Source organism: Xenopus tropicalis, chromosome 2 (assembly GCF_000004195.4).
Source record: "Xenopus tropicalis strain Nigerian chromosome 2, UCB_Xtro_10.0, whole genome shotgun sequence".
Taxonomy (NCBI): Eukaryota; Metazoa; Chordata; class Amphibia; order Anura; family Pipidae; genus Xenopus; species Xenopus tropicalis.
The window spans coordinates 87,494,048-87,514,825 of record NC_030678.2 but is presented as its reverse complement, the minus strand read 5'-3'; the positions used below and the strand labels follow the sequence as shown (position 1 = coordinate 87,514,825).

At 38.5% G+C, this 20,778-nt stretch overlaps 1 protein-coding gene across 5 annotated transcripts in view; it reads right to left on the bottom strand.

Moving 5' to 3' along the window:
* Window positions 1–9,542: 9,542 nt before the first annotated feature.
* The window catches only part of adgrb2 (adhesion G protein-coupled receptor B2), a 268,265-nt gene continuing 257,029 nt past the window's right edge, over window positions 9,543–20,778 (bottom strand). For 2 of the 5 annotated variants that reach the window (XM_004919220.2, XM_004919223.2), the window contains 10 exons: window positions 19,299–19,384; window positions 17,254–17,349; window positions 16,148–16,319; window positions 15,241–15,336; window positions 14,675–14,753; window positions 13,592–14,229; window positions 13,217–13,288; window positions 12,956–13,051; window positions 11,963–12,019; window positions 9,543–10,425 (listed from right to left, as the gene is read on the bottom strand). In XM_004919220.2, the coding sequence (XP_004919277.1) occupies window positions 10,264–10,425; window positions 11,963–12,019; window positions 12,956–13,051; window positions 13,217–13,288; window positions 13,592–14,229; window positions 14,675–14,753; window positions 15,241–15,336; window positions 16,148–16,319; window positions 17,254–17,349; window positions 19,299–19,384 (1,554 nt within the window). In that variant the 3' untranslated portion in view covers window positions 9,543–10,263. The remainder of the gene's footprint in view (window positions 10,426–11,962; window positions 12,020–12,955; window positions 13,052–13,216; window positions 13,289–13,591; window positions 14,230–14,674; window positions 14,754–15,240; window positions 15,337–16,147; window positions 16,320–17,253; window positions 17,350–19,298; window positions 19,385–20,778) is intronic. The other 3 variants (XM_002938488.3, XM_004919222.2, XM_031896914.1) reach the window with 3 other exon arrangements.

Sequence of the window (20,778 nt, the reverse complement as noted above, 5' to 3'; positions counted from 1 at the left end):
AATAAACAAGAATAGAAGAGTCATTACAAGTAAATCTGTTGGCATGACATGCCGAAAGCAAACTGGAAAACTCTCCATTTAGTATATAGCTCAACTAGGCATGCTAATTGCATAGCCACAAGCAGTTGCAGAAAAACAAATGGAAATATCCAACAGATGGAGCACAATGTGGGAAGCCATACACTGCTATAGCTGGCAGCCTTTGCTAAACACCACAGCAACAAGCAGGGTAAACACATTCTAGGAAACGTAGGGACAGTTAATAGCTAGAAAATTAAATTCTCACCAGAGTCTCTGGCAGCACTGGATGATCATTTAAAGGGATACTGTCATAAATTTTTATAGTGTACTTTTTATTTCTAAATTACACTGTTTACATTCTTCACTCTACCATTTAAAATGTTATTCTTAAACCAACAAATGTATTTTTTTTAGCTGTAATATTGGTGTGTAGGCAGCCATCTCAGTGCATTGTGCCTGAGTCTGAGCTTTCAGAAGGAGCCAGCGCTACACATTAGAATTGCTTTCAGGTAACCTATTGTTTCTCCTACTCCCATGTAACTGGAGGAGTCCCAAGGCAGACCTGGATTTCTTACAACTGAGTGCTTTTCTGATATCTACTGGGAACTGCTATCTTCCTACCGTCCCTTGTTCTGCTGATTGGCTGCTGTGGGGGAAGGGAGGGGGGATATCACTCCAACTTGCAGCTCAGCAGTAAAGTGTGACTGAAGTTTATCAGAGCACAGGTCACATGGCTGTGGCACCCTGGGAAATAAAAATAAAAAATCTGTGTTTTTAAAAAACGTATATCATTGCAGAATTCTGCTGGAGAAGCTCTATTAACTGATGTGTTTTGAAAAAAAAATGTTTTCCCATGACAGTATTCCTTTAATAACTCAAAATCTAAGGCATTTTCAATAATTGAAGAAGCTCAAAGAATCCCTTAGAAACTGGGAACTTGAGATGTTAGAAATGTAGAGGTTTGCTCAATACCATGCAGCATGTGAAGGAGATGATGCGCCTCACACATCTGAATCATTATTGGTCGGATAAGTTCAATTCCAGTGTGTAAGTGGGCCTCAAAGCAAATTTCATGGATCTGACCATCCATGAAGCTGTGGGGGTTGAAAGAAGCCAACTTCTAACTGGAACCTGCTCGGTGGATCTTCTGTCATGAGGCAACTTACATGGGAAGTTAACTTATCTTGTATGATATTTCTAAGCAACTTTAATTGGTCTTCATTATCTGTTTTCTGTCAGTTTATGAATTTTCCAGACATCAGCTGAAAAGCTACCAGGTTTTCACTGTTATCATTGCTCTTATTTTTATTGCTTATGATTCTTTTCAAAGCCTTTCCACTTAATTTTCCATCCCAACATCCAAGCTGTCACCGAGTCACTCGGGAAATCAATCCCTAGCAACTTGATAGTTGTCTAAATTTGATATCTGATGCAGAACATTATTTCTGCAGAACAGAAAATGAAAATAAATTGAACACCACAAAAACATGACTAATAACAAACAGTCCAGTAACAGCAGAAAACAGATTTTTTACATTTCAACTTGATCATACAGCACTTACAAATGAATGATTTCTTGGCAGCAATTGTCCTATTTTGTCAGAAACACTTTAGGACACGTGACTCCTGTTTATTAAAGCCCTATACAACGTGTATGGCTGCCCCATGGCTACAAAGCAGATTACTTATATGCATATCTATACACACATATACACATATATTATATATATATATATATATATAAAATTATATTTGAGTTTCTGAAGCAAACACATGGTTTGTAAATTTTGAAATGCATGAAAAACCTTTTTTTCGGGTTACTGGTCCTTTTAAATATCATTTTGTTCCATATAATTGTAAGGAAAACTAGCTCTTAAAGTTTTCCTGCCAGGTAAAATAATTGACAAGCACAAATCCAAAACAAACAATAAGTGGATCTATTCACTGCAACAAATTTGTGGCCAACCCAGGGAGGCCCATTTATCAATACTCTGATTTTTAGTGGAGTTTTTTAAACAATTGATTCATTTCCACTAAAACCACGAGTGTCTAGTCACTTATTGAAAGATCTGAAAATAAAAAGCACAAACAAATTAAAATGCGGAACAAAAACAAAAAGAACACAAAAGCTTTGAATTCTTTGAGGTTTTTATATTTTTGAAACAAGCTTGTAAAAGAAAACCCTGAAAAAATGTGGGTTCCCCAAAAAAAGAAGAAAATAATAAAGTAAAGTTAGTCTTTCTGTTCTTGTCCTAAATAAATTATTTTTTAACTTTACTTTATTATTTACTACTTTTTTTGGGGAACCCACATTTTTTCCTTTTTTGAGCAAAATACTCAAATACACCCACAGACTGGGTGCCCTGTGGGATTTTTTCACTTGTATAATTGTAATTACCTATATTTATTGTATAATTCTTCCCTTTGGAACACCACTCTCCTTTTTGCTTTCTGTAAATTAGTAAATCAGCCCCTTAGTTCGAATAATAGATGTCGATCCACTTGAGAGTGACAATGACAGAACAGACCTGCATGAGATCTTTGGGTATTCTATTCTATGGCTCCCACAGTACCAGAAAATACACGGCTATTCAGGCATACAAGGAAACAAATAATACAGGATGTAAATCTAACTCCACAGTTTACTACTTTCTGGAAGGGGTGGTAATGGTTCATGAAGCAACTGTCGTAGGCCGCACGTACAGATTTAGTAAGTGCACAAATCATTCTAAAGAAGAGTGGAATAAAACAAGTTGTGACTTTCTCAGAGCTGCCACAGCAATGGACTTGGCAAGAGGCTCAGAGTTGCTGTTCATAATAATATTGCTGTAACAAGGGAATGTGATAATGCAGAACAGGCAAAGGTTCTGGCATGTTCAGATGCGTGTTATGTAGATAGAGGGCATTGCAGGACTATATAATAATAGAGACCTTTGACTCAGGTTCCAAAATTGTACGGCTGTCCCCCTCCAGAGGATACCAGAGTAGTAGCTAGGGGTGGGGAAGCCTGAAGGCCAGGGAGAGTGAGATTTGGAGAAAATGCTATTGACTCAAGATACTTCATGAAGTGCAGTTTGATGGTCACTTTGATTGAGGTTTGATTAAAATCAGTACAATACATTTGCCATGAGTCACTAACCTTATGTGGCAGGTCTTACCATATAATATCCTTGGACTCTAAACAAACAAGATTTCCAGCTGCCATAAGCTGTTTATTAAGAGGCTGATACAATAATATTTTATTTATAAGCTAGCCTACAGCACCATCTTCTGGTTTTCTGCTGTATACCCCTATTCTCTTCATATACATTATACCTTTCCTTGTAAATATTTCTTGCCTTGACACCCATACCCAGTGGGTCCCTCTATATTGTAGCTCTCTTATTGGCACTCCCCCAGTCTTCTACTGATACCCATTATACCATAATTCTTCTCTTCATGACTGAGATGCACCGAGCACTCCCAAGAGTAAAGGTGAACTGCTGAGCCCAACCAGGATTGGAAAAAACACAGCGGTTTACACTTTGAAAAGCCAGTTAAACAATCATAGTTGGCTCAGCAGTTTGTCAGTTTTCTTTGTCCATCTTAGACAAGAAGCCAACAATGTGCAAAGGTAAAAAGCATCTGTAGATGTGTAGGGCCCAAGGCAAGAGCTATGCACAGTGAAAAATATAGGCCAATAACTGGCAAATGGGGATGTGCTGCTGGCCACCTGTAAAACATCCCCAGAATAGAGGAAACAGGGTCAAATGGAACATTTCCTAAACTTCCAGCAGCAGGCCAGTCAATGACTGCTAACACGGTCACTGCCTGGCATACCCTGTTTGCCCAAGGAATTGATCATCATGGAACTTGGACCTGCATATTGCTGTTTGACCCCCTTGACAACGCTGTAGAAGACATAGCACTACTATGTAATTGATATTTACATCAGGGCTGTGCAAAAACTTTCAAAAGCTGAATGCTCTCTGTTTCTGAAGGTTTGGAGGAGATGCAGGGTTCCAAACTCAACATCTCTGATTTGCCTGTTCTGTTCTAACACCAACTCTGATGACAGCACAACTAGTGTGCACAAAGTTGCGCCTGAGCATATCACCCAGCTATGGATAAACCAAAGTCTCTGTTTTATATGGCCTTCCAACTGGCTTGAAACGAACATTTCTGCATTTTCCTAGCTTTGATTGGCACTATTATTCTTTCTGCTTGAAGAATCAACTTTTCCTTTTGAGTTAATTCACCTCCAATTTTTTGCTGCCCCTGTGACTCTGATTGTTCTCCTTTCCCAAATTACTCCCTTAATCCCAATGCTCTCTCAGTTTTTCCATCTCTTTACTTAATGGTAACGTTCGTTCTGCCCCCGGGTATCTCATTCAATGCCTTCTTACGTCCTATATATAAAAACTGCACTTCCAGAAATAAAACAACCCTCTTGCACAGACGTCAGAACCAATCTCAGTCATCTCCGGATGCTGCTACAAGTACTGACCCGGAACTAATGCAAACAGATGGGAGCCTCCATTAGGCTCAGAATGCTTCTTGCTCACTCATGCTGCCCTGTATATGTTGTGCAGCCAGAGGGATACTCAGCCTGTTACTGCTACCAGCTGCCGATGGCATGGGCAGACACACTACACGCGTCCCCACTGTATTTATTCTCTCCATTCCTCTTACTGTTTAAGCCTGGTGGTGGCTGATTGATGAATTTTGATTTACAAATGACAGTAGCGAAGAGCTAAAGAGGCAGATGTAAGAGAAAGCTAGACAGGAGTTTTTGCTATTACAGAAGAGGTCAAAAGACAAGTGGCAAACACAGGTGGTCTAAAATAATGTATATAAATATATCATGGCACTTGAACAATGGAGGGAACTTTATAACATCATGTTCACGTGTGTATAAATATTTGGTATATTATACCATACCTAATCCATGTTACACTATACCTATTATACCAACCTAACCAAGCACTAGATATGAGAGCTTGCAATTAAAAATATCGACTTAGCCAATAAAGGCATCACTTAAATTCAGCTTCTTCCTTCTTCTAGATCATTCTATAGCAGTGATCCCCAACCAGTGGCTCGTGAGCAACATGTTGCTCACCAACCCCTTGGATGTTGCTCCCAGTGGCCTCAAAGTAGGTGCTTATTATTGAATTCCTGGTAAGGAGACAAGTTTTGGTCGCATAAAAACAAAGTATAATGCCACCTGTAGGCTGCCAGTCCACATAGGGGCTATTAAGTAGCCAATTATAGCTCTTATTGGCACACCCAGGAAACTTGCTGATAATCTATATTTTAATGTAATCTAGTAATATCTTTTAAAGGTCTTATCCACCATTGCCCATGTAAAATAACCCCTAGCAACCAATAACACATTTGCTTTTAAAGCAGGTGACCAGTAAGTGCTAACCTTGATTGGCTGCTGTAAGTGACTAGATCTGTTGGAAGTGCTGCACATTTCATCCCAGCCAAGAATGGTTTCAAATGAGATCCTACATGTTGGATTTAAGATTGAGTGTTCTAGCTGCAATTCTTTAGGGGCAAAATTATAATAGCAATATAATGATGCATACCAAATTAGCACTTTATAGGTAAACGCCCGCCCCCAAAGGAGTCATATAAAAACTCCTAATTAGCTGGAAATAAAGGTGCTTTTTTTTTTAAAATTAAACACCAGTTTCAATGCATGCCAAGATTTATGGTACAAATAAAATGTTTTGTTGGCAGTGATCGTGTATTCAGCAACAATATTTTCAAAAAGAGTGATGGATATTTCAACATTATGCGTCAGATTGAGAAAAGAGATTAAATAGATTAAAACTATTCCCACACATTCAGAATCCAGCAGCAAATAAAAAGGAAGCCAATTTCAAGAATAAAAAAGTCATGCTCCAATGAAGAAAGAGCAGAAGATACCAAAAGGTATTTTGCTTGACAGATGCTTCCAACAGGCATGGTAGAAGCCAAAACCAGCAAGCCCAAATACATGGAGCAGACAAATGAACCAAACAGCTAAATTACAGGTATAGACATTAGCTATAGCTATAGGGTAAACTCATCAGGCTGCCCTTCAAAACAGGGTATGGCCATATGCTAGGGACAGTACAAATCCCATGGATCCAACGCATTTTATACAATGCCAGATGTGCATATGTGACAGACATAATAACAAATGATTCAGAGAATATTTAAGAGAACATCTTAATCATTTTACCTCTTTGCTTCAAATGCACTCACTACAGAGCCAAGATTCTCTCTCACGGGGTGCAAAGCCTTAGCCGTCAATCCAAATTATAGCCTTTCACCTCTGCACCACTATTTTAAGGTATCTCGTTGAAAGGCTTAAAGTCAACTTGTCAGACTTCACATTCATTTTCACAGCTTCTTTTACAGTAACTGACAAACCTGATGCTGCAACTACAAAATATTAGTGACTTTACTGAACCAACTAATGTTTTTATTAGGCAATTGAATCCGATCTATTTTGGGGTATTTCAGCACTTAAAGGTCAGCTGCATGTCCACTAGACTCCAATGCCACAGTCCTGATTTACTGTTAAAGAATAGTCCTTTGCCGCTGCTATGTTTTAAACACAAGCCCAGGGCACAGATTAGTGCATTGAAAGTTAAGTGCTGTTACTGAGAGACAGGCACAACATTTAAGACCTGCTTGCTGCAAATCACATTCCCAACAGAACCTAACTGTGCTTGAATATGCATACAATCTTGAGATCAGGAGCTGGCCAGGAAATGACTGCACCTTTATTCTGGTACACGGTATATATCTATACACTAAAGGGCTGATTTACTAATCCACAAACGGTCCGAAGGCGTCCGAATGCGTTTTTTCCGTAATGATCGGTATTTTGCGATTTTTTCGTAAATTGTCGCGACTTTTTCGTAGCCATTCCGACTGGTTCGCAAAATGTCGCGACTTTTTCGTAGCGTTACGACTTGCGCGAATTGTCGCGATTTCTTTGTAGCGTTCGCGCCGAGTACGAAAGTTTCGGATTCATTCAAGCTTCAGTATCGTGACTTTTCATGGGCCACGTTGGAGCTGCAGAGTGCCATTGAGTCCTATGGGAGGCTTCCAAAATCATGCTAAGTCTAAAAGTTTTGCCCGCAGTTTACGAGTGCTCAATACGAAAAAGTTGTGACAAGATACGAGCAAATCGTAACGGCTACGAAAAGTCGCGACAATTCGCGCAAGTCGTAATGGTTCCGAAAAGTCGTAACGGCGATGAAAAAATTGCAAAAAATACGAAAAAGACGCAAAATGTTCGTTTTCCAATCGGAATTTTTCCCATTCGGATTCGTGGGTTAGTAAATCAGCCCCTAAGCCTCATCATAAAATAAATAAGACACCAGTAAGTATGATTTACACCAGTGCCTTGCGAGCAACATATTGCTCACCACCCCCTTTTACATTTCTGGCTTAGGGGCTAATTTTTGGAGCACAGAGACACTGTTTTACTCCAAGCAGAGCATTTCACATGGGGCTACCAAAACAGCCAATCACAGTCCTTATTTGGCATCCCCAAAGAATGTTTTTCATGCTTGTGTGGCTCACCAACACTTTTTACATCTGAGTGTGGCCCGTGACCAAAAAAGGTTGGGGATCCCTGACTTATACCTTCAGAACAATAAGCAAGTAATTCAATGCACATCGATGCAGCGTAGTTTTACTAGTGATCACTTATGTCCATGGGAAAATAATACTAGCATACACACCAAAAATTAGAGTACAGTTTGATTTTGGAAATTAAAATCCATATACCTATTAACTTCAGGTTTAAGAACAGTTTTTTTTTAGTTCAGAACATTAACAAAGAAAGGGTATGAAATGCTCATTTAACATTTACAAAGAGTAATGGCTCAGTTTGTACAAATCAATAGTGTGCAGGGTGGAAAATTTGCGCTGGAGCCCTGTACTTAGAGGCCATTACAGCTCCATATATATTTGTCTATGGATTTGCCTAATGGGAGTATTAAAAACTAAATGATTAATTGGTGCCTGCTATTTTCTACTTGCCAAAAGAGCCTTAATCTGGCTACAAGCTCCTTATTACCTGCCATGGGGCTAATTTTTTGTTAATGGTCCCATTTCCAGAAAATAGGTAAACACATGACCTACAGGTTTCAGGTTAATGTTATCTCATTGTGGGTGTGCCCAGATAAAGAACCATAAACTCTCTGGGTTGTTTTCTTATACAGAGAAATACTTTGTCTGTGTTAGCATAGGTATTGCCATGTACTTGAAAATTGAGGGGTATATTTATATATTTATTATAGTGTGTAAGCCAACTTCACTAGTGATGTTGCCTTTAGCAACCAATCATATCTTTGCTTTGGTTTTCTAACTTTTAGGTGGTCGTTCAAATCTAATTGCTATGGGAATATCACCAGTAATGTTGGCTTACACACTATAATAAATATGCCCCTGAGTGTTTAGTGGGACTTAAGTACAAAGCAAATTGCAGGTATACAGTGCAGGGCTGTAAATGTCATTCTTACCATGGAACCAGGATCTGTTCAGGATCTGGGTTTTCTAATACTTTAAATCTATGTTACCAGAGGCATTCCCCTGTGCTAAGAACAATTCTGTTAGCAAATGTGAAGGTGTTGTGGCCTTTACGCCACACCAATATAATGTGCCATTGCAGATCTTGTGCCTAATTAATAGGTATAACAGATGTATTAATGCTAGGTGCAAGAAAATTGGATGTGCAAATTTGTAAAATGTTTGTATGTATGTTTGTAAACATAACTTAACCCAACATAACTTGTTCAAAAATACGTTTTTTTTTTTAGCTGTTTAATGGAGTGAATTTTAAAGTTCTGAGAAACTATAAACCATGTATCAAAAGAGCAGAAAAGTAAAGGATACCATGCTACTATGTGTCTTTCTTGGATCTGTTACACCAAGAAGTCATAATCTGCAATCATTTGAAACATACCACCAAGATGATTATGTAAACAAACACCTATTTAAAATGTAGCTGTTTTGCTTGATGTACTGTAATAATATAGATAGAATGATAACATGTGTGATAGCCAGCCATAGCTAATAATTAGGGATGTACTAAATCCAGGATTCAGTTTGGCATTCGGGCAGGATTTGTGCTTTTTCAGCAGGATTCGGATTTGCCTGTATCCAAGTCCCAGGCTGAACCAAGTCTCTAAAATCATGTCACTTTTCATCACATGAATACAAAAGTTCAACATTTTCTTGTTTTCTTTAACCTCCTTGGTAACCTAATTAACACATGCAAATTAGGATTTAGATTCAGTTTGGAATTAGACCAAATCGTTTGTGCAGGATTCGGGGTTCAGCTGAATGCCAAAATAGTGGATTCGGTGGATGCTCAGAAGCACCTTTACTATGACTGTATTTAGCCAAATGTACCATTACCATCTGTATAAACACACAAGTGCTGCATTGTTGGTTAGTTGGTCAACATAACAAGTGCATTATTGTATCAATCTGATTGTAATTAAAAAAATAAATAAAACTTACCTCTATTCATGTTTCAAAAGATTTTTTTTTATTTTTTTTCTCCTTTTTAAACAAACTGTAGGCATTTTGTTTTAAAACCCAGTGCCACCAAAACCCCTGCCCCCCACCTTATATCCAGAAACCCTCAGGGAGCAATTGGAGCGATTAGTTACAATCTAATCTTGGTGACCTTTTTTTTTTTTAGAAGTCTGTGAAGACAAGACAAGGCTCTTCCATCCCACCCAGGAGCAACAGGGGCTGGAGAAATGGGAAAGGGGGGGGCAAATAAACTTGAAGGAAGTGGTCACTTGACAAGCAATGTCCAGGAAACAGGACAAAGAATGTTGTGTGACATGGAAAGAGTGTGTGTGCATGTGCGGTGAGAACTAGCAGCTTCTTGGCGCTAGCCTCTTTGATACAGAAAATAGGAAAGTTGATCTGAGATCCTCAGTATACAGATCCAATCATAGGAGCTGCATCTCTACAAAGCAATGAATCCAATTTATGAACATTAGTCTCAGAACACTTTAGAGAAATTACTGGGCATCATGTGCTGCTGGTTTTCCTTCTTGTCCAAAAACAGCAAAAATGTATGCATATTTCAAGTGTGCCCCAGTAAAGGTCCATCTTGGAAAGACAAGTGTAACCCTCAGTGGGCTACAACTCAGTAGACACTATGCCTTTTCTCTGGTGTGAGAGTTCCATGGCTGTCCAAGAAGTGAGGAAATGGTGCAGTGAATTGCTGCTCTATACTTCAGTTTGATAGTCCCCATCTGACACATCCATTGAAATGCGTGGAGGCTGATTCCAATCTACGCAATGCAGGCCCAGTCTGTCATGAATCTGTGAAGACCGTGCTCTGTAGCTATCCCAAACTTTCTGATGGGGTCCTGCTGGGCTAGTCTTCTCCTAAAGGCCAACACAAAAAGGAAAATGCTTATATGTTTCAGGGGCTCTTTAATTATTTTGTATGGAGCTCTGTCTCCTGATTACTAGCACTGAGTGCACTGAAACAACACAACACAACACACTGCTATGTTGAAACTTAAGAGTTCCATTAATGAATTACCCTGACAACAGTAATCTAAAATAAGTGCCATGTTACAGTGATATCTAAAAAAACATGGCTATATGTACAGGAACATACATGCTGATACTGTTGCATGGCTACCTGCCAATACACCTATCCAAACAAGCAGCTTGCTCTGCTGAGGGGTTCAGCGCTAGTTATGATAGAAACATTTCTATTTGATACAAACCTTTTCTAGTCCTAAAACTGAATGTTAAGTGCACATTTCTACATTAAAGCTTTTGCAGTCCTGTCATGTAGTTCTAGATTTGTCCCATTATAATGTCTGTATAAAGAAAGTTAATGTCTTTTAAAGGAACAGTTCAGTGAAAACATGAAAATCGGTAAATAGGCTGTACAAAATAAAAAAATGTTTTCAATACAGTTAGCCAAAAATGTGACCTAAAAAAGGATGGAGTGAACAGATGTCTAACGTAATAGCCAGAACACTAGTTCCTCCTTTCAAATCTCCAACCTGTTAGTCATTCAGTCAGGTTGATCTTCATTTTGCACAGCATTTTACCCAGTTTTATTTTAACATTGAACTATTCCTGTTCTTAGTGACTATTTGCCCTATTCTATAAAGCAGGCCCAGAGTAGGCTCATTCTGCCAAAAACTTCTGAAAAAAACTTCTGACCCCTGGCCTACAGCCTCTATATTTCAGATGTTATGTACTAAATGGCAGTTGGCATTAGTGAGCAATTTTCTGACTAATAATGTTCTTGACTTATCAAGCTGTCAACTCTTGCCCCAAAAATTAGGGCTTGTTGAAAAACCCTTCCATGCTCCAATTCACATGATGAACAGTTATTTCATGTTAAAGAAACATAGAATAAAATATAGAGAAATATAAAAAAGGGCACAGTAACCACATTATTAATGATATCTGAATTGTATTATTCAAAAACAAGAGCAGTTAATAATCTTCTTTTACACTGTTTTTTCAGATGCAAAAGGTAAAAAGTAAGTTGCCAGTATCAGTTAGTCAGTATTTAGTTTAGATTTGACTACTACAAATTAGAAAGTAAAAATGTCATTGGTTGCTATGGTTAACTGATGTAATGCACCTATATTAGTACAATAACCTTGATATATGTATAAGTACTAGAGATGATGATAAAATAGGATGCATCACATTTAGGGTACTGACAGATGGGACATTTAGCCGTCCATGATTAATTTCCTCCAGCACAAGAGTCAAAACATTCAAAGTTATCCCTCATATTGAAAATTATGTAAGTACTTGTGTTTTACCACCAGTGATTTATATTAAATCTGGCAACAAGGTAACTTTTGATGTTTTGTGCCCCGTGCTAGAGGAGATTAAGCACAGATGACAAAATGTTCTGTCTGCCATAGACCTAAGATTTACTCACACTAGCAGAGGTTCTCTCCACTCCTCCTCCTGAAGATATACTCCAACGCTTATCTCTCTATAGATCAAAGATACAGGGAAAGGTATGAGGTAGTGGAAAGTCATTCAAGACAATTCAGTTTAAGACTATGCAAAGTTTCATAAGTGATTTAAGGGCACCTAATGTTTAGTTTCAGAAATACTTGGTTTCTGAAATACTTTCACGTTTTCAGGCTATAAATCTACCTATTTACATGGAACCTGGATAGTTTTTGTCTTTTTTGTCTTTTTCGGCGATTTGCGCGAAATCGCGCCACCGCGTGTGCCATCCCACCGGCGACTTACATTTTCGCCGGTGGGATGGCAGGGGAAGGCAACTCGGGGAGATTAGTCGCCCGCGAACAGGGAGTTTTGTCGTGGGCGACTAATCTCCCCGTGTGCCAGAGCCCTTTAAGTACAGGGACAATCTTTCATTACTGAAGGTAGGTGCAGGAGTCAAACTTCCACCAATGCCCTAAGCATGCCTAACCATCAGCCCCATTGTAGTATTTCAGCTTATCAGTGGCTTGGTAAAACATGGGCTATCTGTGGGACATTCTAGGTAGATCACGTTAGTTGGTGGCTACTCTTCACTATTTTGCTCTGATTTCTGGATAAAATTACTATACAGTTATATCCCTTACCACCAAGTTGCCTTGCCTGCTACAAGACTCTCTGGCTTGCAATATACTGTATGGTTACATACTTTTTACAGTTGTAAAATCTGGAATACTTTTAAACTGTTACTGACATTGGTCTTTCTCTTCCACCGTATATTTATATACAGATATTACATGCTGAGTGTGACTAAAAAACCCTGTGGGTTAACTGTACTGAAATGCCAGTAAATTTAATAAAAATCGTTGTGTTAAATGAGACTGCAGATAAATGTAGAATGGAGGCAAACTGTGCAAAAAACAATTATTTGGACATATAAAGACAGGCGACAAATGATCTCAAATATAGATGTAAGTACCTTTGAATTACCATCTCGATATCTCTCCAGGGTGTGAAACTTGCGATTTAGTTCATGATAAAGCTCTGAGTGTCTTTTTCTGGTGTGCATCACTTTCTGCAAAAGGTCATCTGTGGAGTTAGCACCCCACACTTAAAACCATAAAGCCCTCCCGCCATTCATGCAACCAGTCCGAGAAAGGAAATCATCTACCACCATGCAGTGTGGAGAAGAGAGACCAAGCGTGCAAACTTGGGAGTACATTTGTGTAAAAGAGCTCACCTCAAAATCCAAATCTGAATATCTCAATCGCTTCCGCTGAGGGAGAAACACAGGTACAGGTTGGTGTGGTTTCTATGTAAGAAGGGAGAGAGAGAAAGAAGGAAGGAGGGAAAAGATGGATTGAGAGAAGGCAGAAGAGCTGCCATGAATGTACAGACACAGAAAAAGGAATGTGCGAAAAGAGACTCAAACATGAGGTGAGCCTGTGGGGGGTGACAGAAAGGGAGAAATAGACTGGAAAAAAGGGCAAATAAAAACAACTGGGGAGACTGAGAACCTGAACAGAGAAAACAGAGTCAAAGACTAAAATATAAAGACGCATATTACAGACTACTCACATAAAAAAAACAAACAATGTTGCCTTTTACCACTCACCTCTAGAGAACCAGCACTAAGAGATGGACCAGGCACTGTGCGTGGCATGGTGCGACTTCGCTCATTCATCTCCGATGCTAGAATCTGACGGACTGATGGAGGCTGCTTAAGGGGCAAGCCATACTGGTGCTGGCTGGGCACAAAGGGTGGGGTGAGGTTTACATTGATGTGGTCCACAGACAGAAAACTGGGGTACCCTTCTGAATCTCCTTGTTGGCGTCCCTTGCTTAGATCTGCCAACTTGACATTAAGCTTGCCATGCTCCCGACCAAATGGTTTGAGACTTAAAGTTCGTCTGGGAAGAACCATGTACTCACTTTCCAGTGATGGTTCCAGTTGGCCATCCCCAAAATCCATAGGCCAGCGATTTCCATCAGGACTAATGTAAAGAGGGCCACGCTCAAGGTTGATCTCTTTCTTGGGAAGTGGATCATTGAGCTCATTTACTGGGTTATGGGTTATTTTAGGCACCTGGAGAAGAATACCCCCTGGTGAAGATATGTTTCCAGGGAGGTGTGAGAAACTGAGTCCATCACTACCTTTATGCAGTTTAAGATCATCCTCATCATCTAGAGAAATGCGAGACAGGGCTCCTGTCACACTGGAAGGGTGGCATGTGTTCAATTCTTTAAAAAGAACTACGAGAAAAAAGTTGTTTATTTAGAGACATTTAAACCTCCTTATAGGTCTTCTCTATTACTTCATAAGTATCCATGATATCTATTTCAAACTCCAATTTATTTAATGAACCACCTTTAGCCTCTTGCTCACTATCCTACCTGCAATGTTACCTTGCACCCATTTTGCTCTGTTAAACCTTTCTATTCGCTTCTGCACACATTCTGCCCTGTTATCCCATTCTTGTTTTCCACTTGATAAAAAACTTTTTCAATTCCAAATTTGCTGAGAAACCCCATCTCCGCTGTTTTTGTTTCATATCTATGATTTGATTTTCCGGAACAAGTAGAGAAACTTCTCACACCCACAAGCTAAACTTCCTTTATAGGATTAAGCTGATCCAATTTGTCTGCAGCAATAACAACGTATCTGTGCAGAAAGGCCTCATGCTGAGCATGTTCTTACCAGTTTCTCCATGTGCAGTGTACCATGAAGCCTTTTCCTCAGACTGACAAGCCAGGTCCACATCTTTTTCAAAATCTGTCTATAAGAACAAGAGGGGCATGATGAAAAGAGACGCAAAAAAGGAATATAAGCGGATGAAGAGGAAATTCTAGACAGATCTAAACTGAGGTATAATACACTACATGAAGAAGGAAGGCAATGTCAGCAAAAAGAATAACAGGAGACTGTGTAAGGCAAACATTAAGACAAGATGACAACACACAAAGCAGAATGAGCTGGAGAAAGTAAGATCTGTTGAATAAGGCACTTTCAATAATGTATTGTACATCTGTTAGCAGAACAGCACTCAATCTCAGACACAATAGAAAATGACCTAACAAACATCTTTATCGAACAATACTAAAGAACATTTTTTTTAAGGAGAACTGAACCCTTAAAATGAAATGCCATATTTTATGCTAAAGGAATGTGGTTGCCTTGGGCTGGTTCAAAAGCCTAGGAAATAATGTACAATATTTCTGTCCTACTTTAGTTAAGCAACAATTTCAAGTACAGCCCATACTCACCATTATCTGCAGCTGACCATTCTTACAAGAGTTTGGAGAGTCTTCATTTTCGTCACTGCGACATCCACCTATCTGGCATTTGACCACTTCCTGCACCTGAGGGACACAGACATGAGATATACAGTGGCATTGTAACTGACAAAAAAAGGCCTCAGGATGTTTTCTTACTTTGGCTTGGTTTCCTTGTCTTTGGCTTGGTTATTTATCGACAGTACCCATATAATTCAATTAAATTGTTGCATACAGACAACCTTATACATAGGTAATGTCAGATAATGTAAGCTTTAACTCACTGGGCCCAATTGAATTCAATGAGAAAAAGTTATCTCATGGTTTATCGCATTAAACAAATGGATGAGATTTCAGGTGATACACCTTTTTCTCACTAAATTGAATCTAACCCATTATGTGGAACACTTCCACTATAGTCAACAGTGTTTCTCTGTGACATCTTGGCATGTGTTAAGATGTAATGAACAGATAACAAGGATTAAAATCCTGAGATGTATTGTTCTTGTACATACACTGCATCCTACTGTTCCATGTATCACAAAATACCATTATAAACACAAAATAATGGATTTTGATTGGTTTTCCAAAACCCACTATAAATGTAACATTTGAGGCCTCTTTTGATATTTTAATTCATACTAAATATTATATTAAGGGCCCTACTCATGACAGGGTCTTCTACAGTAGTACATAGTACAAGTACCCCCTTATGGCTGGCATGTGGGTGCAGTGAAAATACCTGTCCATTTTCAGAATGTGCTAGATCAAGTTTAACACAATATCACTTAATAATTCAGGTTTGCCTGAGTTCTTATTTGTAGCAACAAAGATATGCTAAGGTTAAAAGAACAATATAGAGAGGTGTTGTATTACACAGCTGTGGATTGATTCTTACCTCACGCCGCAGGAAACAGTGCACGGTGATGATAACACAGCCCTGAACAGAATTAAACACGGCAAAGAGAACTTGGAAGAGGATGGAGCGGCGATCAGTCATGGCGAGGACTGCAGACATCCAGGTGAGTGCAAGAAGGGGAAGGACAACACAGGAACTCCAGAGTGATGCCCTGTGGTGAAGCAGTGGAGACGAGGTGCAGAGAAACAGGCAGAAAAAGAGAAGGGTAATAATGATAACACAGAGTGATAGAAAGGTGAAGGAGGGAATGAATGGGAGCAAGAGATAGAGAATTGCAGGAGAAAAATGAATCATCAGGTTTTGGAAAAGATGGGTTTTCCAATGCAGTAAGAGAGAAAAAAATGAAGCAGTACAATGAACGCAGACATGAAATGTAAGAGATACAGGTAAAGAAAGAAAGATAAAAGATTATGAATCCCAGGTTTGGTGTCTTATTTCCACCCAAATTTCCTGTAATGCTACTTCTGCAGATTTCTTTTGTTATGACACAGAATAAATCCCAGTGGAAATTTAAGGTCTCCAGCCTAACCTTGTTTTAGAAGAAAGTGCAATGTGATGAGACAACCTGCAGTTGCCACCAAAGTGACATGCAGACTATGATGGTGGTGGGAAGAAAGCAGTCAGTGAGCTCTGCAGAGTGAGAGGGTGTCTGAGGTGGGGGGCATGAAAAAGAGAACAGTGAGCAGCACAATAATTTACTACAGAGAACACACCACACTGTGCAGGTGACAAGTGACAAACAAGAAACCCTTCATGCCAGTGGCCTGATAATATGTGAAAGTGACAAAAAGAAAATAAAAAGGGCTTCCCCTTTATCTGGAAACGTGAATGAATGTTGCAAAGGCTTGTGATAAATCCCATTCAAATGAACCATTCGAGAACCCACACATAAAAATGAAATGATTAGCATGCATATCGGAAAGCTGTGTATACTCATATGTCTGTGTGTTTGTGTATGTTAGAGCTGTACTGTACAGTAAGCGTGTTTTTGTATTGCATATCCGTGTTTTTATTGTAAGTGTGGCACAGCACGGCAATGTATTCTGCACAGGGACCCAACCATGGGGAGAGGACAGGAGACTAACACAGCGTTGCTGGCAGTTACTGCAGACAGTTTCGCGCTGGGCAGCACTCCACATGTGGAACAAATCAGCAGCAGGTTCCTGCAGGACGTCTCACCTCTGCACCAGCAAACCACAGCAAGTATGGGGGCATGCAGGGAGGGGAGAACCACAGTAGGGAAGGGGGTTTAGGACAGACAAGGGAGTGAAGAATGTATAAATATATCACACATATACATAATTAGATATTTATAGGGACAAAGTAGAACAAACACACATAAAAATATGTAAAAAAATTAAAAAAATGATAAATACATACAGGCACCCATGCCCACAGTTTATTACATAAAAATACACCCAGAAATATAAAAGTGTTTAAAAAAAATCAAATCCGCACACATTTTATACACATCATAAAAGAAAGATGACAGATAAAAGAGGAATGGGAAAGGAGAGGGAGACAAAAAGCAGGGTTCAGAAACAGAAGGAAGAAGCAAAAGGAATAGAGTGCAAATGAAAGAGACATAACAGAGCAAGGATGGGAGAAAGAGAAAAGGCAGTGTGTTAGATCAGCGCTGGACTGGCAGGAAGGCAGCACCTGGTTAGCATGAAATGAACACAAGGAATGGGAGGCCCCTCCACCTCTTCTACTGCCCCTATCTTTGTGCCCAGAAACTGCACTAGCTATACGTTTAGGAACAGGAATCATCAGACTGTTTGTCACTCTCAGTAATACATAACCATATAGATATATACTGTATCTTTGTAGTACAGCAACTCATCTAACAGCACCATGCAGAACAAGCCACACACACACACTCTTGCAATTATATATAACACAGATCCTTTAGCAAGAAAACCCCTAACATACACATTTCATATGTCCATATACTCATTTTATACACACAATGGCCTTTTTTTAACATTGAAATGTTTCAGCATGTTTCCTTATAATTTATGACGACTTATTTTTTTTCTGAATCAAGAAATTGTAAACTTTTTTCAGACTTTGCAAAGGACATCTATAATAAACTGGAAATTCATATGGCAGAATAAACATTTCACTGAGATTTCGATAGAATGCTACAGAATGACAACAACAGAGTTTTCATCGGATATATATTAGGAATAATAATTTATTCCACTTTTATGTATTAGTAAATAGTTGGGGAAATGGTCATTCACCAATGTTTTAAATATATATACGCAAAAAAAATCTCAAATATGATTTTTCTTAAATTCACCCAGACGTTTCAGGCACACATTGCTCCCTACAAACTTAGTACACCTAATACACATAAACAGACTGGCATGCACACAAAGCATCACAGAAAGTTACAGTTACCCTTTACAATTTGACGCACGCATAAGGCACACAGACATTGCCCAGTGGTGCATTCAGAAAGACTACACATATACACATAACAACAGCAGACCAGCATTAAAGAGAAACTATACCCATGAACATTGCAGGCCTTTAGAAAAATAAACAACAAAAAACTGCCCAAATGTAAACTACTGCTTCATCTAAATAAACTGTTTTCTTAAAAAAATATGCTTTTCTTCTATTACTATTGTTCTTGCACAAACTAAGGGCACACATATATGCTAGCTTACATCAGCCAATGAATGGACAGAGCTTTGTCATTTACTCTAACATGTCTTCCTATTCCAGTTAGATCTGCATTGTTTCCTGTCAAGTGATCTCTGAGGGAGCACACAGACCATCAGAAAATGGTGCCTCATGAGAAAAGATGTAAAAAAGACTATATTTACTGATATATATATATATAGGTCAGATTCTTTAAAAGGCCGCATAATGTGATATAAATTATCTGTTGGTTCAGTATCCATTCTAAAGGTATAGTTTTCCTTTAAGAACACGTAAGAACAAGCTGTACATTTTTGCAAATACTGGTATTGCACAAACGAGCATAATGACATTAAGCTCACAAATTGCAATAAGGCCTTTATAGACACACAGAAACCAGTAGCACTATGTAAACAATAACACTGATGCTGCTCCCTTTCTTATACAGAAGTGAGACTCACAATGGAAAGTCACTTACCCTGCTCTCTGCTTTTTGGACTTGTCTGATATGCCATCGCGAGACATTAACTTGTTAAATACAATGATCCCAATAAGCATGTTTACCTGTTATAATCATATACAGAAAAGGCAGTAAGACAAAATGAAAATATATGCCTCAAATCAGTGGGTTAATGGTTGATGGGTTGCTATGATGCACTGGGTCAAATTTCCCCTAAGACAATAAATAAGGTCTATCATGGGAGTTTGGTATTGGTATTGTCTATGTAAGACAAATGGTAGATTTTATTCAAATCCTCCAGGTTTTCCTGTTTCAAGTTAAAACCATTTTAATAATTTTTATTTTTATTGACATATTATTTTGACTGCTTTCTCTCCTGTTGAAGGTGGAACATTTACAAAAAACAAAAAACATTTTAGACGAAAATAAACATAGGTCCCTCAACTTTCTGTTGGTTACACTTGGCAACTCTATTTACCCCCCGCCCCCCATAAATGGCAAATCTGTCACGTTAGAATTCAGCTCTAGTTTATAAATAAGGCCCTATTTAGGAGTAAATGTCTTGATGCACCACTATATATATATATATATATATAGTATATGTGTACTATATATAAACTATATATATATGTGTGTATATGTACAGAAGACAACTCCCCATCTTGTGAAATAGAAAAATATATTTAATAAAAATACTTAAAACTTAAATGTCCACAGAGAACTTTGTCTCTGATGGTTAAGCCTTCAGTTCTGTTTTTCCCAAAGTACCCATTGATACGTCCCAGAGGGCTATTATTATGTTTATAATCCCATTACGAGAAGTCATATATCACTTGCTTGGCCAGCCAAATGGGCCTGAAAATTGTGCTTTCTATAGCATGGAAAACTTCCAAGGTTTTTTAATAAGATGTAATTTGATATACATTAAATCTAAGCCAGCATAGGTATCATTCCTTACCAAACATTATCTTTAAGGAAAATTTGAGGGTATAGAGCAACATTCATAACAGTTTCTTACCTCCCCTACCCAAATGTCCCCTGCAAGACAATTTGGTTAAATTTCCCTTAGCACAAGCTTGATTTGTGCTATTAAATCTTGAGAAGTCAAAAAAAACACATTGTTTTAGTAGAAAGCAATAGAATATATTCCAAAGTCTTGTATTCTATTGCAAAAAGTATTTGTAATTTTCATTGGCCATTTATTCAGTATGATTTGCTACTTTCTTCCCCTTTCTGAAAAGAAATATTGCATTACGGTACAGTTCTGCTGCACTAAACCTAATCTTGCAGCGTGACATTTTTCTGAGAATATTGAATTTAATTTTGGGAATAGAACACTAAAAGGAGTTAACATATTTAGACTTTGAGAGCCCTTTTTCGTCAATTTTGATTTAGCTTCTGTTTCTATAAATATGACTATATGAGAGTTTTCATTGAAAAATTATCAGTAAAACTTGAAGAATACTTAATGAAGCAGAAGATACTTGCAGGTATAGGT